This window comes from Pituophis catenifer, unplaced genomic scaffold, assembly GCF_029215685.1.
Source record: "Pituophis catenifer annectens isolate HBS135680 unplaced genomic scaffold, rPitCat1.0.hap2 SCAF_2, whole genome shotgun sequence".
NCBI lineage: Eukaryota > Metazoa > Chordata > Lepidosauria > Squamata > Colubridae > Pituophis > Pituophis catenifer.
In genome coordinates this window covers 194,468,111-194,489,896 of record NW_027256882.1, presented here as the reverse complement: position 1 = coordinate 194,489,896, position 21,786 = coordinate 194,468,111, and the positions used below count along the sequence as shown (strand labels likewise).

Sequence of the window (21,786 nt, the reverse complement as noted above, 5' to 3'; positions counted from 1 at the left end):
GGATTTAACAAATCAGTTTATCCAGGCAGAGCGGGAATGCTTGTGTGTGCAAAGCCAGAGCCATGTTGGACCACACTCCATGCTTTCTTTTCTGCTTTGCTTGAACAAGCCAACAGCTTGGTGTCCTGCACTGTGACCAGTGCCAATATACTTGCACAGACAAAACTGGAACCCCTGTCAGCTTGCTTGTCACAACAGAATTCAGAACAGCAATCCAGCAATTCTTTCATCACATTTTCTTTTTCAATTCTGTAGATTCCTGTTCTCTTTTTATTATTGCTTCATTCCTTCCTTTCAAGTTAGCTCTTTTGTGCTTGCACCATTGAATGCCATGGCAACATTTTGCCATGAAATCCATGAAGTATACACCATGTTATAAATTTATGTTTAATGGTACACTTTCTGGCAAGTGCCCAATACTTTCAAATACATATTAAGTGCTTATAATTGAAACACCCTGTGGATTTGACTCTGCTTTAAATTTTTCTCTGTCCATAGTTACAGCAAAATATTTAGCATTATTATCATTTTCAGACCCCCATTATCCTGAGAAGTTATTTAATGCATCACATGACATATTTACTGTTATGTATGTATCTATTTTGTGCAGGAAATTCAAATGTACAGTGAATTCTGATTGGTTTTTGGTTGCCTCTGGAAAGTATATAAAGAGGGCTGTTGCCTGTGTCTCACCCTGAATTAAAGAGCTGTTGTCACTAGCTTGCTTGTGCCTCTCGTTATTCCCGCGCTACAACATTTACTATTTAGGATCAGATTAAGAAAAGAAGCCAGTTTTGTAAGTTTTCTTAAAATGGCTTTGTACAGTATTGATTAGGTGGTGTTTAAAATGCAATAGAGCCATCCTGTTTTGCCTAGAACTGTTTCATCTATCTGAAAAATGGGAGGGGGAGAGGAAGACAAATGACTGCATGATCTAATGATCTATCTATGTATTTCGGCTATGGGGAACAGTTTGTGAAACAGGGAGGCTCTTGATTATGGAGAAAAGAATGACAAGCCCTGTTTAAATGTCTGTCTATACAAATCCTATTTGAAATTAGTCTCCATGTGGTATTTAAGGTTTATAGTGTAACTATTAATAATCTACCCAAATTTTTAACATATGTACATTACTGGTTTAGGGTGAGCAAAGTTTTGTGACTAAGGGCCTCATGTATAAAGATGGGTGGGAATGTTACACACACTTGGGTAGCGCTGTTTTTTCCCAGGTTTTTGAGCAGTTTCTTTTTTTCTTTTAGATTATGATTTGATTTTTTTTTAGCTTGCAATATGATTTTCCACCTAAAAAGAGCAGGAAACTGGGCCATCAGTTTTCAGTTGTCGTACTCAGAAGGGACTCAAAGGGTTTCAGGAAGGCACTTAAGGATCACCGCTCTGTAGATGATATTCATTCTTCATAATTTATATTTGATATTAGTGTTGAATTTGATTCTTTTGATGTACCCCAAATGGCAGTTAATATTTATTTATTAAACTTCTAATATATTTTTCCATAATGAAAAAGTGTGCTTAGAGTCTGAAGTGACACCACATTTTCTTAAAGCTTGGCTGTAATGCTGTTCTGAAATCCAGGGGTCTCTTTTCTCTCAGTTTCAGTGATTGATGAATCTTGCAAATTTCCTGGCATTCAACAATATTTCAGTCAATCACACTATTTTATCCAATCTTCTAACATTTTTAAAAACATCAGATCACAGTTTGATTCAATAGCCTATTATCTTCTTTGGGGTGAAGGGGGCATCCTAATGAAATGTGTTACTGCCTTCCTCAGAGATTCCTGCCTAAATTAACATTTTTTATCAGCTATGGGACATCCCAGGCCAAGGAAATGTTAGAATGTAATCACTACAAAAGTAGGAACTCAAAAGTAGGAAATTACTTTTTGTGTGGCTTCAGGAAACGAAGTGATTGCTGTGGACTGGAAAGGGCTAAAAGATGTGGACCAGATCAATATGGACAGCACCAGCTCACTCCATGGAAGCAGCATCCACAGACCATCTACTGAGGTGAGCATTCATTCCATGTCATAGATAAGAGAGCATTCACGGATCATGAGCAAAGAGAATTCCCCAATCAAAACCACAGAAACCAGTATGTTCCAGGATGAAGATCCGGGATCTTTCAAATAGTCTAAGAGGGTGGAGGTGTTTTATTGCAGACAATGATAGGGTTTTTTGAATTTTCATTTTGACTTGATATAGATTGGCAGGAAACCAAATAATTGTTTGGGATTTGAATCCAATAAGTTTCTAGAACCATTAGCTGTCAAAAATGTCTTGGCAGTATTCCATGAAGTGCCTAGGATAAATCCTTATCTGTGAAATTTTTCTAATGAGTACTGGCGAGATAAAACCACTCATGTTCTCTAAAATATCCTCTTGTATTGTTGTGATAATGCAGATAATTTTCTCCTTTTGCTATAGAATCTCTACTCAGTTCAGGCCATTTAATGCCTTGGTAGTAAGTCTTGTGCATCAAGTATGGCCAGCCCTAGTCCCCTAGAGGCCTCTGATTTTTTTTTTCTCTTGGCACTCAGCTAAGAACCAGACTGGATTGAGTATTATTATGATGGAGTAGAAAATGTGAATGCAGGAAGTGTCCTCCCTTTTTAATTACATAACAATCAGCCTGCCAACTACCAAGTGGCAGAATTTCAGAGGGGAAAACAGCACAATATATGCTTTTCTTTCTGCTATAATCATGCAGCTCTCCCCACAATACTTGGATGATTTACACAGAGAAAAGCTGTTTCTAGGTCCAATCAATTGCAGGAGGGGTGCCTGAAGAAGTTCAAACTTTTCAGGACCATGTATTGAAATTTGGATTAAGGAAAAACATAGGGACAGGCTCTTTGTGTATATGTGTTTTCATTATCCATCAGCATAGAGTAGATAGCTTCAGATGGATTGTCCTTCTTGCATAACTTTGTTTGATTTTCTGATAATTTTTTTTCATTTTTTTTCATTTTATTAGATTTCTATACCGCCCTACTCCCGAAGGACTCAGGTGCACAGCCAAACAATAAAAACACATACAATACAAAATTTAAAAATAGAATAAAATCGAATTAAATAATTTTGGCCCCGACAAATTTAAAACCCCAAACTTTTAAAACCAATTTAAAATTGAATATATAAAATACTAAAAGATATTTAAAATTTTAAAAATCTTTTATAAAAGAGGGGGAAAATTAGGCCAGGCCGGCCTGGTGAAATAGTAAGGTCTTTAAGGCGCGGCGGAAGGTGCGCAGATCCGGGATCCTCCGTATCTCTGGGGGGAGCTCGTTCCAAATAGTAGGTGCCCCCACAGAGAAGGCTCTCCCCCTGGGGGCCGCCAGTCGGCATTGTTTGGCTGACGGCACCCGGAGGAGCCCCTCTCTATGGGAGCGTACCGGCCGGTGGGAGGCTATTGGTGGTAGTAGGCGGTCCCGCAAGTACCCGGGTCCTAAGCCATGGAGCGCTTTAAAGGTGGTAACCAAATAATTGTGTGTGGCCTACTTATCTAATAGGGTGTATGAAATTAAATTTAATGAGCTTTTTGGAATAGATAAATGCTATTCAAGCATGACATGTTTAGTTTTTATGAAAGTCCTGCAAATAGATGGGAGCATTTTGATGTATGCTTACTTAGACTGTGACTCCTGAAATCTCTCTTCAGGGAATTTTGACTACTCAATGTGATATCCATTTGAATGGTAGGAGAATTGGTTCAGGTGGTTCCATTTTTCTCCATTTTTAAAATTTCTACCGGCATCTCATGGACCACTGTTATAAAATAATTATTGGATTACGCAGAGCTTTGCCTTCATTCAGAATCAGTGGCCCAATAATTAAACCAGACTAGTCATGTCTATTTTGACCACTAACTTCTCTCAATGCCAAAAAAGCAATTTTCTGAAGTACTGTTACCAGAACCTCTTTTAATTTGAGATGTGCTGGACAGAAGTTCTTAAGAGTAAAGTGTGACTTCAGCCATTTCTCTTTAAGGACATGTATTGTAATTAAAATATTTAATATTTAATCTTAGAATCATTAAATAGACAAGCATTGCTAAACAACTATGGAAAACTATGCTTGAAAGCAGGTTTAACAGCACACTTCATTGGTTAAATTTGCATTAAACTTCCATGTTTTCACATATATATATGAATCCAGCTCTAGGTGAGGCTACATTGCTTGAGATAAGACACATATGGTGCTGGAAAAGGTTTTCTAAATGTTCAGGAATGTACTGTATTCAGGGGTGGGTTCTTATTTTTTTTATTACCAGTTCTGTGGGCGTGGCTTATTTTGTGGGTGTGGCTTGGAGGTCATGTGACTAGGTGGGCGTGGCTAGCTGGTCAGAGTCATTTCTGGAAGGTCCTCGCACTTACGACCAGTCCTCGCACTTACGACCCAACTCATTTGTTTGCTTTTAACACTGATCAGCTGTAGGACGGCCCTTTGAAGCCCCGCGGCAAGAGTTTAAACAGTTTTTTTCCCTCTAGTCATCAGCTGGGACTCAGGAGGCAGCAATAGATTGGGGGTGGGACCAAATAAAAGGTAAGAATAACGAGGGCGGGGGAGGAGGGGGAGAAGCGGTTCGGTGACATCATATCGTCACCGCTACCGGCTCGGCCGAACCGGACCGAACCGGGAGGAACCCACCACTGCTGTATTCCTATATAGGTGGCTTCAGATCCATCCAGGAAGCAAAGTGGACCTCCTATGATGAGTTAATGACATAGCTGGGTACTTTTCATTATACTACCCTGTTTCCCCCCCAAATAAAACATCCCCTGATAATAATCCCAATCAGGCTTTTGAATGCATGGCAATAAGGCCAAGCACTTATTTCAGGGTTCAAAGAAATATAAGACAGGGTCTTATTTTCGGGGAAACACGGTAGTAAATCCAGTTTCCTTGTGTTGCAGGAGTTACTCTTAAGACAACGGCAGACAGTGCTTACCCTTCAGTGCCATCAGCTGATTGTTGGAGGACTCATAGGGATTTCTGAGGAAATGTGAAACCATGTCAACTAACAATCCTAAACTGTTTTCCTGCCAATATGCAATCTCAGAAACAATATATGAGACAGCATTTAGGAAACTGAAAGGAAGAATTGAAGAGCTGAGTCAAGAGGAAGAAAAATTCAATTAGACAGAAGGATGAGAGAAAAGTATTTATATATAGATAAAAGTAGAGCAAATAGTGGGAGGAAAGCTTTTCTATAAGTAAAGTGCCACATCAAAAAATGGATGAGTAAGGAAAATAATAAAAGGAAGGTAGCTTTCAGGAAGAGTATTTCACCTTGACAGAACGAAGGGAAGATGAGCAAAGAAGAAAGCTAGAATGGAAGAAGATAAGAAGGGAGAAAGTAAAGATATTTTGCTATAGGCACTTTTTCCCCTTCTGTTCAGTTGTGTCCAATTCTTGGGCACTTCCTGGACAAGTGCCAGCAATTTTCTTGGCACAGTTCTTCGCCATTACCTCCTTCCTACGGCTGAGAGAAAGTGATTGGTCCAAGGTCACCCAGCTAGCTTTGTGCCTAAGCTTTAGGCAGTTTTATAAATCTATATCTACTTAATCATCTACTGCTGCTATAAATAAGTTTTCAACACATTGTTTAAATGAACATCTGACAGTATCATTGATGTTCAGTTCCATGCAGCTTCAATCCTGGAATAATTATATTTTCCCACCACGACTCAGTTTGCTTTTCCCTCTCCCCAATCTTTATTTATTGTGCTATACACTTACAACCGTAACTACTATCAAGAACAGTCTCTCCCAAAACATGCATCCTGATCTCTGAAATCCTTAGCAGAGGAAGCGATAAAGTCAACTGCTACATGAAATGAATATGGTATGGAGAGAGTTTGGGTGTGTTACTAATGTTTTATCTTAATTCTTATGTAGCAAACACGGACAGATTTCTCCTGGGATGGCATTAATGTGAGTACATCCAGCACTATAGCTGAGTCAGTCTGTCTATGTGAGAGTCTTGCTTCTGGTGGGTCTTGAGGTGAACATTAGGGATCCATCTTGCTTCTAGTAAATTCTGGGTCATACCTTAGATTGAGCATTTTTCTGCTTCTAGTCCAATTGATACTTTATCCAGAAAAACAAATAATTGATCTGAATGGCAGCTCAACACACTGAAGATTTATGTGTTTCAAGGTCAAATTCCAATTAGCTAAACATTTTGTCCATGATCCCACAACAGACCCTCTCAGCAGCAGAAAATCTGATCTGTGAGTGGATGGGTATTCAAAATCCGCTCTTAAAGTAGATGGATATTTGAGTGACTACTTTGCTAGCTGTTTTGAATATGCCTGCCTGGACTCAAGGACATAGGTTAATTTTAATTTATATTGCAAGCATTTTTATAAGATATTATCACTATCATTTGCAAATATAATCCAAAAACATCTATTTTAATGACTCCTTTATTTTCAATCTCTTTTTTATCATAGCATTTTAAAATAATATAAACTTTATCCAAATTATTCAGACTCTCCTAGTTTTGTAAATGTATAAACATTTATGTATAAATGTATTCCTAAATGCAAACACATACAATTCTGTAAAAGTAATACATAAAAATCACCTTTCAAACTGTTCATTAAAGAATGCAAATGCCATTAAAGAAGTTAGGTCCTGTAGTCTTCATCACCAAAAAAACTAAACATCCAGAAAAGAAAATTTATCTAGATTATTCTAGATAAGGATATCTAGGATAATAAACCATAAACCATATTCTGTGTTAGCCACAATATGCTGTACTTGGACAATGAAACATGATAAAAAAAGGACTACTGGAATTGCTTTGCCAAAAGTCTACCACAAGAATACCCCCAAGACAAATTACTTAAAAGAAAAAAACTCACACAATAGAGAAAAAAGCAAATATATTCATTCTGTATATCTATGAAGTACACAGTTGGCACTCTGTACATTATTCAGGGAGTAACACTTCTAATAACTATTTTGTATGTTCTGCTAAGGAGAGATTGTGATTAAATGGGAGTCATCCATTTAATTTTCTCACTAACTGTCATATAAATTGCTTAGATCAAACAATAATGAGCTACTCAAAGGCATACAATAATACTCAGATCATGGCTAAATATAAATGTCTATCCTTTAATGCTTTGAGTACAATTTTTATTAGACAACCAATGACTTTTGTAGCCCATTTTCTGGAGACAAGTATCAAATCATAGGACATGCTAGAGTAATTACAATATATGTGCATTATACTGCCATTTGTATTTTAAAGGAAAGTAGCTACCGGGCCCCAAACCAACACTAATCTTCAACCTCCTTCTTTCTGATGCTTGGGTTTTCTGTGTCCCACACAACACCGTTTACAGTAAATGGCAAATGCAGGAAGAATGGCTAATCTAGTGTATGTATGGGGAGGGGATTTTCAGTAAGAAGAGAGAGAATTTCAGGAGTATGGATTCTTACAGATTGTATGGATAATATAGAAGGAAAATTAACTGACACATCTGTGGTTTTGGAGGATTTGTACCCAATTTCAATTCCTTTTTTTTTTCATTTTGTGATTGCACACCATGTTCCTCAACAATAATGTTGAGTGTTTCCTTTGTGTAGCATTCAAAGATGAGAAGTAGGAACAAGAAAAAAAAACAAAAAACCAAGACATGAGGTATGCTCTATTACTTGCTGCAGAGCAGAAGAAGTAGTGACTCTGTGCAGAGTTCCTGGAATCTAGTCTTTCCTTTATCATTCTGGTTTCTATACTAAATCAAAATAAGAAAGCAGCTGGGTAAATCTTCACCTTTGAAAAATACTTTCTGACCTTATCTACTCAGTATTTATCTGAATCCAGATAACAGTAATCCGCTCTTATTCTTCTCTACTCACTCAGACCACCAATTTACAGCATTATACAGCTATCGCTGTGATATAAGCCTGTCTAAATTTATAATCCACTGCCACGATGATGGTGTATTATGTTATTAGTTGTTATGTTAGAAATGCTCTGAAGCACTTGGGAGCTTTGCATATACAACAGGTTTTACCTTGAACTGTATTTATTTTCTGTCTTTTAACCTTCTCATATAATGTATCATAAATTGCTGGCAAAACACATTCCAGCCAGACACCAAATGTAACTTTAGTTCATTAGAGCTGATGTAAACTAATACTTGCCTTAGAAATTTTCTGCAGTTACTGTTATTTTTTCTTCTTTGTTCCTTCCATTTTAGATTTATATTTCTTGTTTTCGTAGAAACTCAGATAAGAATACCTCCTGCTCCTTTTCTCTGTCTCATGTTTATTTCTTGGTATGACTTGTTTTCAGCTATCCATGGAAGATACAACCTCAATTCTTCCCAAACTGAAACGAAACTCAAATGCCTATGGGATTGGAGCTCTTGCTAAATCATCATTATCTGGTGAGGATCTCAGACCTGTGAATCTGAAATTGTTGTACTTCTTACTAACCTGGGTTTTATCCACGTTTTGCCCTAACTTCAAATCTTTATGAAATAACGGGAGTAAAAAGAAACTTTTGGTAACTTTATTGCCTACCCAAATTGCAGGATTAAGTGTCACATATTCATCAGTTCCCTCGTTGCCACTATATCTTGGAATTGGTTCGTTACTGCTTCACATTTCCGTGTTGGAGCAGGTAGGTGTGGTTGAGTGCATAACAAGAATTCACTATTGTCTGTCTGAGGTAAAAATAAAAACTGGACAACACCCATTATCTTTCACAAATTACAGAACAAGGTCTTTTTTGCTAATGCAAAAAATAAAATCTTCCCCCCACCACAATAAGGGGGGGGGGAGTGATGTATTCTTTCTTCTCTTGACATTTAACTGCTAATGCACTTCTAAGGCTTTATGCTTTATTAACACATATATGGTTTCTTCCCAACAGCCTTCCTAAGTTTAATACCTTTCAGTACTGAATCACAACTCTCAGATTAACTGAATGTGGGGGAGCCAAGGACCAAAGTTCTAAAGAACATAGGACTGAGGAGTGCTTTCCTAAAGTTATGTGCTGATCTCCCCTTTATTTCAGTGCAAAAGTGTTGCTTGAGGATGAGTGAGAATGAACAAGCAAAAATTTAGTCAGGCAAGAAAAAGAATCTTTGGATAGCGAAACTATGTGCTCTGGATAGAGATTCCACTTTTGGGGACCCTTAGTTCTAGAGTACTCTACCTATGGCAAAAGCCGAGTGACTGGGATGGTCAGGAACTAGGTTGGTTCTCCAGACTTCACTTTGGTTATCCATTCAGTAAGGGTGACAAGGATGGACTATAATCTGCAGCTGCCTATAAAATGATCCATTTCAAATGTTTTGGGATATGGAATGTCTGGGCTACATGGTACTGGATATCATGTTATTTCAGAGTGACTATTAAAGCCCTGGATTTAACCCCTAAAGCAGCTGTTAAGGGTTAAATTATTTAGAGGATGTCATCCTCACCAGTACCAACCTGTTCATCTTTAAAGACCAGTAATTTCTCTTGCCTTCTTTGAGGGTGACAAGCTGACCAATACAAAACAACAGGGTTTTCTACAGTACTCTACGTTCCTGGAATGGTTGGCATCTGGAAGCTATCAAGCCTCATCAATTTTAGAAAGTCCTGAATACATATTTATTCTTTTCTGCTTTTCATGAGAGCGATGTGAGGATAGTTCTGGGATTAGATAAAGTTGTATTTTGATTTTAGTATTGGCTGGTCTTAGTATTATTATAATGCTGTGATTTTTGCCCTTTATCAGTGTTTACTATTTCGTTATTTATGCATTTATTCCATGTGATTACATTATGTAAGCAGCCTTGGGAAGGATTTTGTCCTTAAAAGCATTTTAAATAACAGAATTTACTATTCAATTTGCTCATAATAGAGAAAAAGGAAAGGATTATACCAAAGATTCACAGAATTAAAGAAGTTCTATAAATCTGTTTAAAACTTTTGAAAATTTTAGTCATAACCAGGAAAAGAAGCAAGTGCTAGAATTAATTAACATTAATCTTTCATGGTTGAAAACATTCTGAAAATAGACAACCCTGTTTTTATTAACAATCAATACATTACTGTTAGTATATTTAACTTTTGATGAATGAACATTAAGTTGTATAGTTTCATGTTGTTGCCTACTATAATTTCTATAAACCTTTTGATTTGTAGGTAGAAAAATTATTTCCTGCCCCATAAAGAGCAAAGGTTGGGGAATAGACAGCTAGAATCAATATTCTGTCTTTTTTATGTAATACATAAAATGTAATACATTTCTGTTAATTTCTTTATGTAATACATAGATCAGTTTTGTTGTGTGTGTCATTAAATTCTCTAACTGGCAATGTCAATGGCACATTTTTCAAGTGCTTTAGGATCAGTCTAGATACGTATAAGTTCATCTCTTTTTCCCTCCTGCTGTGCTGCAGCCAAAGACCCACCCCAGATTTGCTCTTGTGCGCATCAGGAGAAAAACTACCATAAGTGCCAATGAAAACTTCTCTCTGCGGGCATAGAGAGCAAATTTATAAAATACATGACGTTTGGGTGAGGATAGAAGGCGATTTCTAGGAGAACCATCAGGGTTAATTCCTCAGCGATGCAGTCCTGATTTTGCTCCCCATAACATTTTTTTTAGAAAGCATATTGCTTATGCACATTTATTATCATATTTTGTTGGATGTTTAAAATTCATTACACATGTTGTTATATTGTGGCCCCAATTAGCCTCTTGCCGTCGAGCCCAGATTCTCCTCTGCAATGAGAAAAAATTGTATTGTTCAGATAAAAAGATGGTAAAGCAATTCAGTTTTGGAGTTCCCTGGCGCATATTTTTTTACCTTTATGGGGAGTCTCCTGTAACAGTAGAGCAATTATGTTGGTACAGGAAGAGAGAACAAAGTAGACTTGTCCTAGGTTGCCACGACAGATTGCTCTGGTGCTGTATAATAGCCCCTCTTTGTTTTATTAATGTCTGGCGCCTTAGGGATATCCCGCACCATGAAGGATCACGTCACCAAGCCCACTGCCATGGGGCAGGGTCGTGTTGCACACATGATTGAGTGGCAAGGCTGGGGCAAAGGCAGTAGCCAGCAGCATACTCATGAGACAGTACGCAAGGATGCAGATGCTTACTCTGACCTGAGTGATGGAGAAAAAGAGGCCCGATTCCTTGCAGGTATGCTACCACCTTTCTGTATGTGAATGGCTCTAGGTAGACAAGGAGGAAGAGGAGGAGGAGGAGGGTAAGGGGGATACAGAATAGTTTTTCTAGATTTGTGGAATCATAATGACTGTTCCTCTATTATTATGGTTGCTTGCTCAGTTAGTCAGATGTTCAGACTGGATTTGACATTGTTGTCTACCTGTTGAGTCCTTCCCAAACACCTGGATTAGGCAGATGTTGTTATTTCATTAGAATCAAAATTCCAAATCTATTTATTTGGAATATAGCTTTTCTTTGGATTGCATAGATGGACTGAGGATACTCAGATGTTTGGCCATAACAATTTCTGATCTGTTCCTCTTTGAAGAAGTGTGAAAATAATCCAAGAGTTATTTTAGAGGAGATATGCTTACTCTGGAGTGGATCTGGACCCATTCAAATCTCTCAGTATAGATAATATCTTTTCACTATCAAATAAATAAAGATTTCAATTGAAAATGTCTCTATGCTGAATTATTCCTTTTCCCTACTTAGATATTATAATTCATATTTCTGGCTCTGATATCATGTATAATTTTACTATACAATTCTGTATTCCTATTCCATATTTTTAGCAATTTCCAAACATTGCTGAATGCTTTGAGGGTGGGATTTATTCCTGTATACCTATATGTACCTATATGTGTACCTATATGTTACACCGCCCTGAGTCCTTCAGGAGAAGGGAGGTATAGAAATAAAATTATTTATTTATTTATGTTTGAGACACCCATTCTGATACAAAATTGTCCATTCAAAATATAAAATTTCAGAATCCAGGTTGGAATTTTGAGACAGGATATTGATCAGGATATTGGACAGTGAGACAGTAAAAAGAAAGACAGTGAAGTGACAGATGTATGCGATTATTGGCAAGTGGGAGAAAGGAATGACTGCATCATTGACATTTACTCTTTTCTGTCTTTTGATATTTTAGGAGTGATGCAACAGTTTGCTATCTCAGAAGCCACACTGATGGCCTGGTCTTCCATGGATGGTGAGGATGTAAGTGTCAACTCCAATCAGGAAAACCAAGCTGGCAACTACAATGAAAACTATCAAGAGATGATGGAGAATCAAGGTGAATATTTATTTTCCTCTTAGGCTTTCAGGAGATGGACATAAAGCTATAGGGAGTCAGGTAATCTTTTTCTCATGAGACAATTAGAGAAGACTAAGGCTTGGGAGACTGATTGGGAGAAGCATACCAGTCCTAGTTATCTGTTATGAACTTTCTATTTATTTGTGCAATACATTGGCTAAGCACTAAGCAGGAAAATCCTAGTTTTAAATATTTTATCAGCACTGAACACATTAAATAATGTTAAGAAAGCTGCCATCAGCCTTAAATCCCCTAATAATGGCCACTGATAGAAGGTTATTGTAACCAGTATTCAGTTAATATTATCTAGATCACCGAACACTTTAAGGCACAGCTTGTATTCTGTATTATATTATTTCCTCTACTTTCATTATTTATCCCCCAACACCCCCAAAGAGACTGGTAGGTCTCTTTGTGCCTCAAGCTTTGTAGAATTTAGGTCAAACTTGTGTCTAGACCATGTTGCTTCAGAATACAAATAGAGGCTGATGCAACTCAATGGATGTCCTCCAGACTGGCTTAAAATCCCTCTCAGTAGCAAGCTGGGAAATTACTAAATCTAACCTTCCCTCTAATGTACTAATTGTCAACAAGCAGATGGTATTTATTTGAAGAAGATCATTTGGGATGGTGAACCATTCTACTGGTAATAAGGTAGACATATTCCAGGGGTATCAAATTTTCTGTGTCACATTTTCGTTACGTGACGTATCACAACTTTTTCCCCTTCGTTAAAATGGGGATGGGCGTGGCCAGCATGTGATGCATCCGGCCCATGGGCCGCAAGTTTGACACACCTGAGCTATTCTATATTAACCAGGCCTGCTTACATTCCAGTCAACATATATACAGTTTGTATACGTATACATATAGTTGATATGTGCATTCATAATGTTTAAGAAATTTACAAATATATGTTTACATTTAAATATACATACCGTGTTTCCCCGAAAATAGGACAGGGTCTTATTTTCTTTTGAAACCCCCCCCCCCAAATAAGGGCTTGGCCTTATTATCGGGGGGGTCTTATTATTTTGGGGATGCAGGAGGCGGTGAGCATGGGACTGGATGTCCCATTGCTGCCGTCGCCTCCCCTCCCCATTCTTCACATTGGCCACTGCCCTGGCATATCCCACCACCACTGCTTCCTCGTGGAGCAGGACTCTGCAAGGCTTGTGCCATTGCATGCATGAATTGCAGCACCGACACGAGCTTCATCATACTGGCACAGCTGACGTCCTGCCGCTTGCAGCTGTGCTGGTATGTCGAACCTCGCGGCAATGCTGCAGTTCCTGCATGCAACGGCACAAGCCTTGCAGAGTCCTGCTCTACGAGGTGGCAGCGGTGGCGCAACAAGTCTCACAAAGACTCATTTCTGGCAGGACGGGTGGGGGAGAAGGGAGACGCGTGGAGTGAGACGTGGCTCCCCTTGCCGTCTCCTCTCCCCCCATCCCAGCTGGGCATGACAGGGCTCCTGCCCCTCGCTTAGCCACCTGCCCCCTTTAGGGTGCAATTTGGGGGTGGCAGGTGGGAGAAGCATACCCCACCCCACCTGCCACCCCTCTCAATAAAGAGACGGTGGGGAAGGGAAGCAGCCAGGCTGCTGCTGCCATTGGGGTGGGACGTGTTGTGCCGTGAGACACGCGTCTTACCTTTCCTTTAAAAAAATATATATATATTATATTTTTATTGTTAAAGAATAACAGAAAGAAAAAAAAAGAAAAAAAACAATACAAAAATCAATAGTAAGGAAAGAAAAAAAAATTTTCCCCCAACGTGCTATACAAACGGAAAGGAAGTGTTAAGAAATTGAAGTCTTCAATTCGTCCAGAAATCTCTTTGATAAGGTACTGGTGCCGATTCATCCAATCTCCCAAATGCAAAGTCCACAAATGGTTGCCAAGTGTTCCAAAAAACATTTTCTTTGTATATACCACTTCTAATTTTAATATCACAAGTCAATTTATCATTTAATGCAAATTTCCATGTTTCATTATACCATTCTTCTAATTTTAAGTCAACATTTAATTTCCAATATCTAGCAATTATAATTCTCCCCATTATAACCAAAATCCTCACCAATTCTCTTTCTCCAGTTGTTAATGTTGTTTCATTCAATATTAATAATAATATGGTTTCCAATTTCAATTTGACCCTCTTCTTAATCATTTCAAATATTTCATTTTCTATCCTAGACCAAAAAAGTTCAACCCCATTACATTTACACCACATATGAGCATATGTCCCGAGTTCCACTTTACATCTCCAACACATTTTATCCACTTTATTATCCATTTGAAAAAGTCTTATTGGGGTCAAATACCACTTCCAAATAACTTTATAGTTATGTTCTTTAATCTTTATTGATAATGTCCTCATTATTCTACTAATTCCAATTAGTAGAATTCCAATTTTGATCAGAAATTTCAATACCCAGTTCTTTTACCCAATTCTCTTTCATTACCCTTTGTGAATTATTATCAAAGTTAATAATTTTATAAATTTTACTAACTAATCCCTTTGGCCCAATTTCATCTTTTATTATTCGAGATGTCAAATTTTCAAATTCCGTTTCCTTTCTACTCTCATCATTCCTTTCTTTACATTTCCTATTCCATTTATTCATTTGAATTCTTTCAAACCAATTAATGTTTAATTTTCCATAAATTTCCTCTTTCCTCATTTCATTTTCTATAAATTTCAACCATTCACTAATTGTTTCCACTTTCCCTTCTATTATCATCCTCTCTCTGTTACTATTTAATTTCATTGGGCAATTCTCTTTCAGTTTACCTAAATACAATACGTCTGGTATTAATTTTTTTGCTACTCTGTCCCAATTTTTAGTCAAACTATTTAACCAATAATTACAAATTTTAACCTTACCTTTAAAATTTTCCAAAAACCATTTGTAACCAAACTTCTTTATTTCCTTCATTTCCAAACTACCCCAAAGTTTAACATCTCCTTTTAAAATTTTTACTACTGTTTTTATATTAAATGCTCTATAATAGTTTAATAATTTTGGAATTCCTAAACCACCTTGTTTTTGGTTCTGATACCACATTTTCTTAATCAATCTTGGTTTTTTATCCCCATTACAAAATTTATCTAATTTTTTTTGATATACTTCAATGTCCTTCTCGGTTAAAAAAATCGGAAGCATCTCGAATAAAAAGTTAAATTTAGGAAGTAACATCATTTTACATAAAGCTACTCTACCAAACCAAGATAACTTTAGTTTTTTATATTTCCCAATTTTCTCTTCAATTTCTTTTATTACTATGTCATAATTTAGTTTCTTTAAATTTTTAATTTTAAGTGAAAGTATACCTAAATATCTTAATTTATCCTTTATCCTAATTCCAAATTGATTTTGTAATTTTTCTAATTTGTTTTCCCTATCAATTTCCATTAATAATTCTGATTTTGCCCAATTTACTTTCAAACCAGTCATATCTTCAAGTTCTTCCAAATGTATTTGAACTCTTTTTATATCATTTGTAATATTATTTAAAATGACAAGAGTGTCATCTGCATATAAATTAACTTTGATGCCTTTATAACCTATTAATTCTGAATCCTCTTCAATCAAAGTTGTTAAAATTTCCATTGCTAATAAAAATAGGGTCGGAGACAGGGGACAACCCTGTCTCGTCCCTGCTTCCAAATTTATATCTTGTGTAAATATACCATTTACCTTCACTCTTGCCGTACCCCTCTGGTACAATTTGGAAATAATATGAATAAATTTATTACCAAATCCTAATGCAGAAATCATTTCTTTTATAGTATCCCATTGTATAGAATCAAAGGCTTTAAAAATATCCAAGGCAAGAATACCTATCTTATCACCATTATTCTCAGCAATATCAATAACATTTAATACTCTTCTAACTAAATTACACATATAACGCCCTTTAACAAAACCTACTTACCTTTCCAGCACCATCACGTTCCTCGCCTTTCTGTCCAGGGAGATACATTGTAGAAAAGACTTTCTCGTGAGTTCAAGGAGTTTGGCTGAACTCGCAAGAAAGTTTTTTCTACAACGTATCTCCCTAGACAGAACGACGAGGAACGTGATGGTGCTGGAAGAGTAAGATGCACGTCTCGCAGCCTAACACGTCCCATCCCACCCCAATGGCAACAGCAGCCTGGCTGCTTCCCTTCCTCACCGTCTTTTATTGAGAGGGGTGGCAGGTGGGGCGGGATAGAAGCGGGATGCATGACTTACCTTTCCAGCACCGTTGCGTTCCTCACCATTCTGTCCAGGGAGACACATTGTAAAAAAACCTTTCTCGCGAGTTCAGCCAAACTCCTTGAACTCGCGAGAAAGGTTTTTTTACAATGTGTCTCCCTGGACAGAATGGCGAGGAACGCAATGGTGCTGGAAAGGTAAGCCGCGCGTCCCGCTTCTTGCCCGCCCCACCTGCCACCCCTAAATTGCACCCTAAAGGGGGCGGGTGGTGGCAGGTGGATAAGCAAGGGGCAGGAGCCCTGTCATGCCCAGTGGGGGGAGTGGGGCACGTAGTTGGTGGGGGGACTTATTTTGCAGGGGTGGCTTATATTATCACATGTCCTGAAAAGCCCGATTGGCCTTATTTTCAGGACATGTCTTATTTTCGGGAAAACATGGTATTAGTTATCCACATTTAACAAATATGTCCATGAAGAGATTTCTGGAGGATAGCTAAATGTCCTTTTACATTCCTTTCTTTCCCAGAATAAACAAGTGGAATATTTTAACCATTATTAATTATTTCTTTGTTGCTGAAGAAATAAATAATTAATAAACAATAGAAATATAAGTTTTTGAATCTTCAATCTTTAACTTATTTTAAAGACACAAGCAAATCATAATATCACTGCTATCATGTTACACAAAAGGAAGTTCTAATTTATTCCATGAGAACTGTGTGTGACTTTGCTCTCTTGAAAATTGCCAATTCAAGTTAAATCATTATATAATATGAACTATATTCCTGTTAAAATGTTTATCTATACTATAAAAGTGCTACTATAATCAAGTAAATAAAAATGATATGAAAAGAAAACAGAATCTTCTATGACCAGTTTAATAAGGTTGACTCAGCCTTCCATCCTTTCTAAGGTAGGTTAAATGAGGACCCAGTTTGTGGGGGCAATAAGCTGACTTTGTATAAATATACAAAAGGATGAAGGCTATTGCTTAACGCATTTTAAGCCGCCCTGAGCCTCCGGAGAAGGGCGGCATATAAATCAAATTAAAAAAAAATAAAAATAAAAAATAAGGGTTTAAAGAGAAGGAAGTAAGAGGAATATTTTGAATAAAAGTAGCATTATCTTAGAACAATACAAAAAGTAGGATAGGATGGAATCCAGGAATATACAACTTTACTCAGCTGATGGGCCTTGTGTAGCATATGAAGACTTCTACTTCAAAACCAGATGGGGCCACTTTCAATATCTTTTCTTGCTTCTATACCTCCTTCTTTTGTTTTATTATTTTTTACATTTTATTTTTCATTTATTCATTCGTGTTAAGTTTTACTTAACCCTATTGAGAGACTCTCAGAGGATCACAAGCATGCTATAGGTCCGTGATGGCGAACCTATGGCACCCGTGCCAGAGGTGGCATGCAGCGCCCTCTGTGACGGCATGTGAGCCTTCGACCCAGTTTAGCTCTGCTGCGCATGCGTGCGTGGCTCCCACCAGCCAGGTGGTCTTCGGGTCTCTGCCATGCATGTGTGAGGGGGGGGTGGAGGCAGGGGGCGGGGCATGTGTGGGGGCGTGCGATTGCATGTTCAGGCGGCGGGGCACATGCTTAGGGGGTGCGCATTGCATTTGGGTGGTTCAGACATGCGCGCATTTGCGCGCCCATGCGCACTTTGGGCATTCAGTCCGGAAAAGGTTAGCCATCACTACTATAGGTAGTCCTTATAACTCTTTATTTAACCACCATTAGGATGATGCTAAAAAAAGATAGTTATGATCTGTCCTCACTTAAAATCGTCACAGCATCCCAGTGTTCATGTATTCAGAATTCAGTTACTTGGCAATAGGCATGTATTTATGATGGTTGCAGCATCTGGGGTCACGTGATTGCCATTTGTGACCATCCCAGGGGTCTTGTAACAAGCAAAGTTAGTGGGAGAAGCTGGATCCCTTAATGACTGAGGCAAAAAAGATTGTAAAATCAAACACAACACACTGAATGACCACATCGCTTAACAGCGGAAGTTCCGGACTCATTTGTGGTCATAGGTCAAGAACTATCTGTATTAAAATGTGACCCTTATAAACAATTGTTTTTAAAATAATAAACAAAGAGCTGATCAAATTTCAGGGGCAAAGAATTTTAGTAATAGCTGAAATAACCCCCCCCTCCCAAATATAGTACAATGGCTTCTTTATCTGTAGAGGGTGAAATGATACCAAGAATCTAAATAGACAGAATAGCAAGTGAAAAAAAAAGTTATTGAAATACAGTAATAGAGCAAAAGCTGTTTTACTTATTCTTGGGTGGAGGCTTGTGGGAAACATAACTGACAAAGTAAATACCAGTTTTGCAGCAAAAAAAATTTAAAAAAGAAAGAAAACTGGTCTGAGTTTTTGGGATACTTCTATTGTTATTGTTTTGTTTTTAATGGATATAATTGACCATTAAATCACTGCCTCAAAAATGGAAAAGAGTTTTTTTTTTAAAAAAAGAAAGAAACTAACTCCATCTCCTCTGGGGCCATAAATGAGCTGCATGTAGTACGGTATGTGACTTGTAACTTTTGCACTCCTAGATTAGGGCAGAGCTGGAATGCAATTTCAATCTTTAGTCTTTCATTTTGTAGCCTCAGAGCTGCTATAAGATGATAGCAATAGCAATAACACTTAGATTTATATACCGCTTTACAGCCCCTCTCTAAGCGGTTTACAGAGTTAGCATATTGACCCCAACAATTTAGGTCCTCATTTTACCCATCTCAGAAGGATGGAAGGCTGACTCAACCTTGAGCCCGGTGAGATTTGAGCTGCCAAATTGCAGGCGGCCGGCAGTCGGCAGAAGTAGCCTGCAGTACTGCACTCTAACCACTGCATCACCATGATTGTATGTGTAATGTATTTGCTAGAAGTTTGACATCTTTCATTGCCTTCTCTTTGGTAGTCAGATCTCTTTCTTCTCTTGGATCTTTTACTCTTGTTTCAGATCACTGAAAAAAATGTCTCAAGACATTCTAAAATCCCCCACAGAAGCTCCCTGAAGCACAAAAGATTATGGTTCAAATCCAAGCATCTACATCTCATAGACACCTAACATGAATATGTATTCTCAGTCCATATTCACTTGATCTGTACATTGGATTAATCAAAGTATCTGGATATAAATCATGAATGCATCTTCACAGCTGTGGGATTCTGAGAGTCTAACAGCTGTGTAAGTAACCATTTTAAGGGATGTTCACTGTAAATTGTGTCCTCTCACAACCTCCTCAGGCAACTGCTGAGCAAGCTTGCCTTCCTGCCACAAAATCTTGTTGCTTATGTCTTTCCTATGACTTCTTCAATTCTGCCTTTCACCTCTCCTTCTTATTTTTATTCTTCTCTTCCTACCTCCTGTGCAGAACACCTGGCCCAGGTGCAGTATGACAGCTGGCCTCACTCTTACGTCTCACAAGGCATGTACTGCCTGGGTTCATCTGATGCTTGGGAAACCAGTGATCAGTCCCTCATTGCGTCCCCAGCTGCTGGCTCTTACCTCGGCCAGAACTTTGAGGAATGCCAGTCTAACCTGCAGGAAAGTGTTTTAATCCAGAACAACCTTATCCAGCAGCACCAACTGTTGCAAATGCAACAGCAGCAGCAGCTACAGCAACAGCAGCAGCAACAACACCAGCAAGTGCAACAGGCTGTGTTCCAAAATACTGGCCTTGTAGATGTATGGCCAGCTCAGACAACTCCTAGTGGTGATGATAGCGTTGGTAACGGGGGAAATGCTGAATCCAGCACTCTTGTGGGAGTTCACGCAGAAGAGGAAGGGAACCCCGTGCTGGAGAAAGCCCCCCTGTTGAACAAGAAACCTTCTCCAGAAGAGGACGATGTTGTATGCCGGGATCTGGAGTCTCTTTCACCCAGAGAGGAGGCAGAGCCTGCTGCCCTTAGCCGCAAGGTTTCTGATGTTACATCATCAGGAGTTCAGTCCTTTGATGAGGAAGAAGGTGAAACCAATAACTGATGCTGGCTGTTGAAACCTTTGACAATATGCATGGGAAACACGGGTGGGGGAAAGTGTCAGGGAAGCCCCTCTCCAGCTCCTCAATTCCCCCTATCTCAATTCCCCAGGCTCCCCAGTTCCCCATAGCACACTTGTTTATCCTTAGATTTATGGAAAGGTAAGCCAAGGACCAAAGTGCTGGGCATTGCTAATTCCCCCCTCTCCTCCTGCACACGTTAGGCTGAACTTTTAAGACTTACTGCCCAGAAAGCTCAGGGAATGCAAGATAGTGGCCTCATGTGGACATTGCAAACAGTGGGCACAAGTTATGCTGATATCAAGAGTGGATTTGGGAGGCTGATTCAATTAACACAGCCTCTGAGAAAATGCTGCTCTGATCTGGCTCTTGGAACCTGGTGGATCAATGATAGGGAGAGAGGGAGATAACTTTGCAACAAAAAAGTCAGGCCTCATCAAGAATTCTGCTTATGGAAGTGAGGTGCTATTTGGAGAGAAGCTTTCACTTGAGGCCTAGAGGACCATGAAGTGGAGGGCATGGATCCAGACTGTGGGACTTAAGGGGTAGTGACTATTCTGTGATAAAACTGAGGTACTCTGAGTCCAATTCAAACCTCATTCTTCAGCACGTGTGCATGCATTTGCCGCTGAAAGCCTCTTTATGCACCCACCCTCTGTTAACTTTGCCTATATGGGGGCTGGAGAGGGTTTTCCCCCTCTATTTATTATTGGGCACTGCATGTAGGGAAAAGGGAGCGGGGGTCATCTGTCAATCTTATAATTTATGCAGACATGGAGTTCAGTCTTTCCATTATATACAGGGAAGACAAGACAAAGAAACAAAAGCAAACACATACCACAGCTTAACTATGTACTTAGTTTTCCTCTATTTTTCTCCCAAATATTTTATGTTGCAACAGTTTTTTGGCCATGAGAGGGAATGGCCTGGTGCCATCTAGTGTAAGGTAATACTTTTCTAGACTTGCAAGTTCCTCTGAAAATATTACAAAATTGAGACTGGGCCAAGACTAATTCTCTACTGTTCCGATTCATTTTCCTGCTAGGGTTTTTGTTCTAATGACAAATATTTGTAATTAGCCTAGCTCAGTCGAGAATAAGAAAAAAGTAAGCAGCACATTTTTCTCAATTTTTATTTGAAGAAGGGTTTTTTGGGGGCGAATGATTGCTAGGTTTTTTGTCCCAGAGAGTTGATCTCAAGATATCCCTTTTTCTCAGTGATTGGTTTGTTTTGGCAGGTAAATGGAAATT

The 21,786-nt window shown here is 38.5% G+C and overlaps 1 protein-coding gene across 2 annotated transcripts; it reads left to right on the top strand.

The window, feature by feature from the left end:
• The first annotated feature begins 1,958 nt into the window (after positions 1-1,958).
• On the top strand, positions 1,959-20,520 carry FAM131B (family with sequence similarity 131 member B). 2 transcript variants are annotated; one of them, XM_070935380.1, is made up of 7 exons: positions 1,959-2,027; positions 5,919-5,954; positions 8,332-8,425; positions 10,990-11,181; positions 12,146-12,289; positions 19,910-20,086; positions 20,222-20,520. In XM_070935380.1, exons 1-7 carry the CDS (start codon positions 1,974-1,976, stop codon positions 20,518-20,520), a joined length of 996 nt encoding a protein of 331 aa, XP_070791481.1. In that variant the 5' UTR covers positions 1,959-1,973. The 2 variants fall into 2 exon arrangements, with proteins under 2 accessions (XP_070791481.1, XP_070791482.1); XM_070935381.1 differs by lacking the exon at positions 5,919-5,954.
• The last annotated feature ends 1,266 nt before the right edge of the window (positions 20,521-21,786 follow it).

Bases quoted from the DNA above. Each gene is read 5' to 3' on its own strand.
- FAM131B (XM_070935380.1), top strand. From the start codon at position 1,974: ATGGACAGCACCAGCTCACTCCATGGAAGCAGCATCCACAGACCATCT. The intron at 11,182-12,145 runs GTATGCTACCAC...TTGATATTTTAG, and splicing joins AGAGGCCCGATTCCTTGCAG to GAGTGATGCAACAGTTTGCT. The intron at 20,087-20,221 runs GTGTTTTAATCC...CTGGCCTTGTAG, and splicing joins CCAGTCTAACCTGCAGGAAA to ATGTATGGCCAGCTCAGACA.